The 8035-nt window shown below is 35.0% G+C and overlaps 2 protein-coding genes across 2 annotated transcripts in view; one reads left to right on the forward strand and one right to left on the reverse strand.

Moving 5' to 3' along the window:
* Positions 1 to 4123, reverse strand: part of LOC110100125 — a 9377-nt gene extending 5254 nt beyond the window's left edge. Inside the window, exons 1-4 of the mRNA XM_028693581.1 lie at positions 2921 to 4123; positions 2701 to 2823; positions 2397 to 2550; positions 942 to 2251 (exon numbers count right to left, since the gene is read on the reverse strand). Coding sequence (XP_028549414.1) covers positions 942 to 2251; positions 2397 to 2550; positions 2701 to 2823; positions 2921 to 4123 — 2790 coding nt within the window. The remainder of the gene's footprint in view (positions 1 to 941; positions 2252 to 2396; positions 2551 to 2700; positions 2824 to 2920) is intronic.
* A 1297-nt stretch (positions 4124 to 5420) lies between these two features.
* On the forward strand, positions 5421 to 8035 carry LOC110100124 (lipase-like; the record flags this gene model as incomplete). The annotated part of the gene is given in 7 exon segments (XM_020827542.2): positions 5421 to 5450; positions 5542 to 5645; positions 5827 to 5927; positions 6008 to 6111; positions 6195 to 6632; positions 6741 to 6872; positions 7639 to 8035. Coding segments are annotated over 7 exon segments (1072 nt in total), but the record flags the coding sequence as incomplete, so codon positions are not given.

Genomic DNA, 8035 nt, shown 5'->3' on the forward strand with positions numbered 1-8035 from the left:
TTGAAGGATGCATTGTGCGGTTATCTTATTTTGGAACTAATAGTTGCTTTGTTTGGGAGAGAATTGTATGAGGTGGGGCCGAATTTAGATACAGGTATGCTGCTTCGATTTTTTTTTTAGTCAACACATATTAAATTTATTTCTTCCTCCTTTGGTTCACTGTTTTGCTGAACGCCATCATAGATTTCTTGATATTAACCCTTTGCCCTGTCCATTTGCAATAGTTGTTCAAAGTCTTTTTAATTTTCTTGATCTTTTTCAAGTTAGCTTCAGAAAATATTAGTATATCATCCGCATAGAGCAAATGAGACACTCTTGGTGCTTTAGGAACGATTTGAATATCCATCTCCTTTCCACTTTGATAAAGCATCCGATAACATTTGGGAACACAATATAAAAAGAAATGGGGATAAAGGACATCCTTGTCTAAACCCACTTTTAGCTTCAATCCAATTTGATTTGTTCCCATTAATCAATAAGGAAAATTTTGGATATAAAATACAATTCATAATCAAATTCAAAAATTTGCTAGGGAAATTAAAATGAAGAAGAACTTGCCTCAAAGTTTGCCATCCCATGCTATCATAAGCTTGTTCCATGTCAACTTTGATTGCCAAAAATCCTTTCTTAGCTTTTGAATGTCGAATTTTGTTGAATACCTCTTGAGCCAAAAGAACATGATCGGTCAATGATCTCCCTTTTAAGAAAGCCACTTGGTCATTTGAAATAACCTTGTGTATAACCATCTCCATTCTATTCAACAACATTTTTGCTACTAATTTATAAGTAGTCATGCAAAGGCTTATTGGACGGAAGTTTTCTGGACAAACTGGATTTTGCACTTTAGGAATTAACACAATCAATGTCTCCTTCCAGTTTTGATGCATAAATCCTATTTTAAAAAACAAATCAATAGCATTCCAAACATCGAATTGAATTACCTTCCAGTAGCATTTGATAAAAGAGAATGTAATTCTATCAAGTCCCGGTGAGATGTTCTTCCCCAAGTTGTTCACCACTTCTTGAAGCTCCTCCTTTAAAAACTCTGCTTCTAATTTGAGTTGATCTTCTTTATCCAAAACCGTCTTCATTTTTGACGGCCAACCATCTACCTTACAGGTTCTATGTCTCCATTTGGCTGTGAAGAAATTTGAAAAAATCATTTCAATTTCTTGGATCTGATCCGTGAAAATACCGTCTTCATTTTTGACTTGATTAATCCAGTTAGTACTCCTTCTTGCATTTGCAAAAGAATGAAAGAAAGCTGAATCTGTATCACCTTCTTCCAACCATCTAGCCTTGGCTCTTTGCCTCCACCATATACATAATCTTGCCAAAGTACTATTTAATTCATTTACCTTTGACCTGAGCAGTAGGAGCTTTGTCTCGCTAAGCATCCCATCAGCTTCTTCTAGTTGTAAATCATAAATCTCTTTTTTCAGTGAATCCCTCAATACATTTAAACTCTTAAATTTAGCCGTACTCCAATAGAATAAGGCTTTAAGAGTCCTTTTAAACTTCAAGTTTAAAGAACTAGCTGGATCGCTCCCTCCACCCATCTTCCATGTATTTTTTACAATAGCAAAAGCCCCATGATAGGTGCTCCACACATCTTCAAAATGTATACATTTGTAGTTAGAAACCACCGATTTGAACACCTCCAAAAAAATAGGACAATGATCCAAAGCTATACGGGACAAATGTTTAACCAAGGCTAGATGAATAGAATTCATAGCAAAAATGTTAATAAGGCATCTATCCAATCTTTCTAAGATACGTCCTCCCCCAGTTTTGTTGTTACACCAAGTAAATTTGGGTCCAATAAACCCAATTTCATGAAAGTCATTGTTGTTCATAAACATCTTCATATCTTTTGCTCCTTGAGTAAATACAAATTTTTTGCCTCCTCTTTTCTCCTCCTGTGACAAGATATAGTTAAAGTTTCCCCCAATAACTGCTGGTTTATTATTATCAAACCTTGTTTCTAAAATCTCCCATAGAGATTTTCTTTCCACTATACTCCAGCTCCCACATACAATGGAAACTTGCCAACAGCCTTTATTAACAACTTCAAGATCCCCAATGATAACTTGTGAAGAAACTTCCAATACTGAAAAAGCTGCCACATCCTTCCTCCAAAGTACCAAAATACCTCCAGAAAGGACAACAGAAGGAAACAAAAATGATTCACATTTGTCTCCCAGAAAATTCAAAATCTGTAGATTCTCCAAAGAACTAACTTTGGTTTCAACTAGTCCCACAAAAAAAAAACATCATTTTCTCTAACAACCTCCTTGAGATATAGAGCGGCCTCTCTCTTTTTGGCCCCTCTACAGTTCCAAAAAGCTAGAGAAGTCATTGTTTAGAAAGAGGGGAAGGCCCCCCACCCTTTTTACTTCTTCCAATCTCCAACTTCATGTTATGATTAACTATATTTCCAGATCCCAGAGATTTCAGTTCTTTTAGCAGCTTTACTTTCTTACCTGAAGAAGATTTCTCCACGATTTTCTCCAGTTTTAGCACTTCAGCTCCCATCTTCTGCTCTTGAATCTTTATAATAGCATTTTATGAAGCATCAGTATGCATATCAGATAATATTTCTCCTTCTTCAACTTCATTATCAACTTTCTCCTCCCCATGCTCATTTATCAAATTATCTTCCATTTTAGATAGAATGTCAAATTTGTTTAGAATAGGGACCTGAGCTTTTTTAGTTTGATCTTCAACAATATTTGCAGAATCCAATGCCTCTACATGATGAACACAAACTTCTTCTACAGGAGTAAAATTATTCTGAGGATTCTTCAAAACATCATTTTGTAACTGTAGAGCTTGTTCATTTACTGAAGAAATCTGTTTTTTTTTTTTTTTTTTTTTTTTTTTTTTTTTTTTTTTTGAACAAAACTTTTTTTGAAAGAACCCTTTGTTTAATAGGAGTTCCTGACATTCTTCTAATATTTCCAGAAAACTTCTTCTTACCATACTTTGCTTGAATCCACAGTCCATATTTATTTTCGCCTTCTTGCTGAATTGAGCTTTCTTCAATTCTGGAGCTAACTTGATCTTGAAATTTTTTATCCAAAACTGGAACATCAGTGGAAGAAGTCTTCTTTTCTTTAAATTTCATACATGCTGTTATGGTGTGACCAATGAAGGCACATTCATAACATAACTTTGAAATGCCTTCATAAATGATTTTCTGGAAAAATTTTCCATATAAACCTTCCACCCAAACCCCAAGGGGTAATTTCTCATTCAGGGGCACACGAACGCAAACTCTAGCGTATTCTCTTCTACTCCATTGAAACGAGTTTCCATCAAGCAAGTATGGCTTTCCCACCTTCGATGCAATCCTACAAATGTTGATATCATCCCAACATTGCAAAGATAAATTAGGTAATCTTATCCATAAGGGAGTTGAAATCCCTTTCAAAGAATTTGTAGAGAACATGGGAGACCATTTGTCCAACCCCACCACATGCCCTTTAACATACCAAGGACCACCTGTAATAACTTCTTCCATTGTTTCTGGATTTTTGAACGAGCAAAGCACCCATCCAGTGCCTAAACCCGTTATATGAAACTTCCCAAATCTGCTCCATTGCTTTCTCAATTCAATACATACTGAAGAAAACAGTATGTTGTCACCAAATATTTTCACCACCAGAGCACAATCCAGTTTTTTAGCATTGATACTTTCATTTTCTGCGTCAAGCTGGACTGTTCTTCCATCATCAGATAGGAATGATCCCAGATCTAATTTATCCACCCTTATGTTTTGTTTCTTCGACCAAACAGAATTTATTTCCTTCTTGTTACTATCCTCTTTCGAAATGTTTACACCTTCATCACACTTTCCCTGTTTATCAGCCAACATCAGAAATTCTTCATTCACCTTGTTCTCATTTGCTTTAATGATTTCATCAGGGGATGATTCAACAATATTACACGAAATTGGAGAGGTTGGGAGAGATGTAGTTTTGAAATTAATCTTTCCAGCCGACGTGGAAGATTCCCCTTTTAAATTCTCCATCATTTCCTTAAATCCAGTTGCTGTTTTAAACTTCTTCAAGCTGAGAAATTCGTCTTCCTTGACAACCTCCTTTCCTTTACCAGTCACCATCAGAATCGGTTTGTTTTTCAACAATCCACCTTTGATCAGCAGCGGCTTTTCCTTGAAATGGCTATTGAAAATTGAACCAGTCCTCTGTCCTCCATTGAAAACTTCTGAAGAAGCTCGCACCGAAGCGTTGAGACTTCTACGAATATTCGCCCAGGCATCAGACGATCATAGAGGCTTCCCCTCCATCGCCGTCATCTAATCCCGCCGGAGAGTCAGCGGAGAACGAACCGCCAACCTAGCCGCGAAAACTACGGGAGATGACAAATTTGAAAAACAACGGAATATTTTTTTAATTCCCAGATTTTCTCTCACTAACAGTTTAGCCTTCTTGCATTCTCCTTCACATGAAATTATATGTTAATGCTATTTTTATGTAGATTTTAGTTTAGAAGTGTTACAATTAGCTTCATAAGAATATTAGTAGATCCCAAAAACTTAATTGTCATTGCTAACTATCCAAGACCTTCTAAGTTAACATTTCTCTAGACAAGCAAGGTACTATAAATGTTTTCACCAACCATTTTCTTAGGAATTATTGTTTTGATTAGAATGATGAAGAAAAGTGATAAATTTGACTAGGCTTATGTATCCAAGAAGATCTTCCAAATATTAAAGGGGTGTTATGTAATTGCACCAATTCTTACTTTTTTTGCAAGAACATATAAATCTAGGCCTATAATGATACCTCTCTTGAAGAACTGGGATGTGCAAGAACGAAAAGTGATAGTATATACCTCAAGGCATTTAAATTTTTTAGCCTTATTATTTAAACTAAAGATACTATGACATTATTTATTATAGTATGAATAAAACTCTTCATCAATCATAAGAATTTGTTGTGATGCCCTAAGATCAAATTTTAAGAAATTGTCTATTTTAATAATCCCTTAATTAATCTATCAAAGCTACAAATAGTCCATTAGTATAAATCAATCTAGCGGAAGCAACTAATAATCATATACATCAAAATATAAAACTATATTCATTCATCAAAATTCATATACACTAGTTAGGAGTTAAGTTAATACATAAATCAATCTCTTTCAGCCCTTGACTATAAAAGAATAAAATAAAATACAAAAATAATAAAATTTGAATCTTAATCTGTCTCACTATACTAGATCATGTCGTCTTCTTGAAAAATATGTAAAATCACGTTGTTAGCTACCACCTCAATAGTCATCAGAACCTACCAATAAAATCAATGCAATATAATAGAAACAATATTCATGTAATCATTATCACATATATAATTTTTTTGTCATTAAGGTTTTGCTTGGGGCAAATTTTTTACTGCTTTGGGATCTTTGACTAGCATTCATGACAGGTGTGTAGGATACGAAATTCGAATTGCTTCTTCGTAGATCTTGATTTGTATCCGATATGAAAAATGTTTTTTTGGGGATTAATGGTGTTAGGGCACGCGAGTTGTTTTACTACTTGAAGGGTGGGGTGGTGGATTATGGAGAGGAGCATAGCAGGATTTATGGGCATTCTCGATTTGGGAAGGACTATGAACAAGGTGACTGCACAAATTATTATTATTCTTTTTGTTTTTTAATTTCTTGTATGTGATTGGATATTTCTTTGACGGTGGGAACCTCATGTTATTTCATTTTATGTTATTTTTGTGGCTTATTAGAGCCTTCATCTGACGTGATTATAAATTTGTGATCGATGCATTCTGGTTTTGGTTGGAGCAGGAAATTATCCTGATTGGGATGAGCATCATCCAGTCCATTTTGTTGGCCATTCTGCTGGAGCTCAGGTTGTTAGGGTTTTGCAGCAAATGCTAGCTTATAAGGTAATGGAGATTAAAAAGCTATTATGCTATCAGTTAACAAAAGTGATCTAATCAAATCTGCTATTGTTTATTTTATTTAGGCATTTGAAGGCTATGGGAACACTTCTGAGGATTGGGTGCTAAGTCTTACTGCCTTATCTGGAGCCCTTAATGGAACCACCAGAACATATTTTGATGGAATGCGGTGAGTAAAGTTGCCTCATTCTATAATTGTTCAAACTCTGATCTTTTACCAAATTTAACTTAGAAATGTGAAATATTTATCAGGCCAGAAGATGGGAGGTCAATGAAAACAATCTCTCTTCTTCAGTTATTGAGATTGGGAGTCATATTATATGATTGGGTTGACATTACTTTCCTTAAGAACTATTACAACCTTGGGTTTGATCACTTCGAAATGGCATGGAAGAAAGCCGGTTTATTCGGCCTCATTGATCTACTATTGGGGAATTCTGGGCCATTTGCTTCAGGAGATTGGATTCTGCCTGATCTTACTATTCAGGGAGCAATGATTTCAAATGCAAGTCTGCAAACTTTTCCAAATACTTACTATTTCAGCTATGCGACGAGGAGAACAAGGAAGATTATGGGAATAACTGTGCCCTCAAGTTTGTTTGGAATTCATCCATTGCTCTTTGTTAGAGTCTTGCAGATGTGCCAATGGCGTCATCCTAAAGATGCACCACCGCCTTACAAAGGTTACAGGTGGGATGATTTTTGAAGATAAGAGTTTTATGAGGCAAATTTATGTGATGAAATTTCTTATTTTAGCTACTACTGGTTAATCTATTTCATATGGAAAATTGGAATCAGAGATGAGGACTGGGAAGATAATGATGGAGCACTCAACACTATATCAATGACCCATCCTCGATTACCAGTCGAACACCTTAGCCAATTTGTAATTGATGATTCAAAGTGTCATCCTTTGCAGCCCGGGATATGGTTAGTGACCATTCTCTATGCATTATCCATCATTATAATGATCATGACTTGATGCACTTTAGCTTGAAAATTTATAGTTAGTTGCTCTCAGCTAAAAAATTCTTGTTGCAGTTCTTGCTATATGTCTCCTTGCCTTTTCGTCCACCTTCTAGTATAATGTACTTATTGGATTTCTATGAGCATCTACATTGATTTTCCTTCTTCTCATGAATCTAAATGTGTTTTCCATTGTAAGAAATTGTCAAGTGCTTCCTTTTTTATGCTGTTACATCTAATGTGTGGAAGGAAATGATGATTTATTTTCACTCTTTTTTGTGTGATAGTGAAATTATTTTTATTTGTGGTGATTTTGAGAAGGTTTTTGAAGCTTAAGGTTGATTTCAAATCATATCCAACTAAAAAAAATGGATCTATCAGATTTCATATTGTCTTAAAGTTTGTTTTCTAACTCCAAGCAACCAAATTTGGGAGCCAGTTCAAAATGCTTTCATCTGAACTGGAGGAATGTGACCGCTTTGGCTTCGCATCTATTACATTATTTGTCATCTTTTGTCAGTGTTCTTTGAAATCATCATCGGTGGGTTAGAATTTCATGGATAGAAATCCAAATTTGAAATGAAAATTGAAAACAAAATAAGAAATTATGGCTTGAATATTATTTCGATGACTGTAATATCAGTCCTTTCAACAGTCACTCGAACATTAATGAAAGTCGTTTTTGTCCATCCTAATTAAGCCTACATCATATGTGAACTTATTTTTGCAGGTATTACAAAGTTATCGAAGCTGATCACATATTTTTTATTATAAATCGGGAGAGAGCAGGAGTTCAGTTTGATCTTTTGTATGATAGCATTTTTGAGCGCTGCAGAAAGCATGTTTTCCGGATGACTCCACCACCAGTAGTTCCAAATCACAGCAACCATTAGGCCATTTGTTCTCCATAGTTAGTTGAAGGTCAGGTAAAAATGTAAAGGCAGTTGAGTTCTCTTACGCTTATATGATTTAAACTGTTAAGAGAATTAGATAATGTATACAAGTGTCATTTTGGTTGCTTGCAGCAATGGTTAGATTGCATCTATGTGTCAAGAAAAAAGAAGGGTATATGTTATCTTGGATTTGGAACTGTTGAATATCTTCAATAAATTTATTTTTAATGTTTT

This window comes from Dendrobium catenatum, unplaced genomic scaffold (genome assembly GCF_001605985.2).
Source record: "Dendrobium catenatum unplaced genomic scaffold, ASM160598v2 fragScaff_scaffold_323, whole genome shotgun sequence".
Classification (NCBI taxonomy): Eukaryota; Viridiplantae; Streptophyta; class Magnoliopsida; order Asparagales; family Orchidaceae; genus Dendrobium; species Dendrobium catenatum.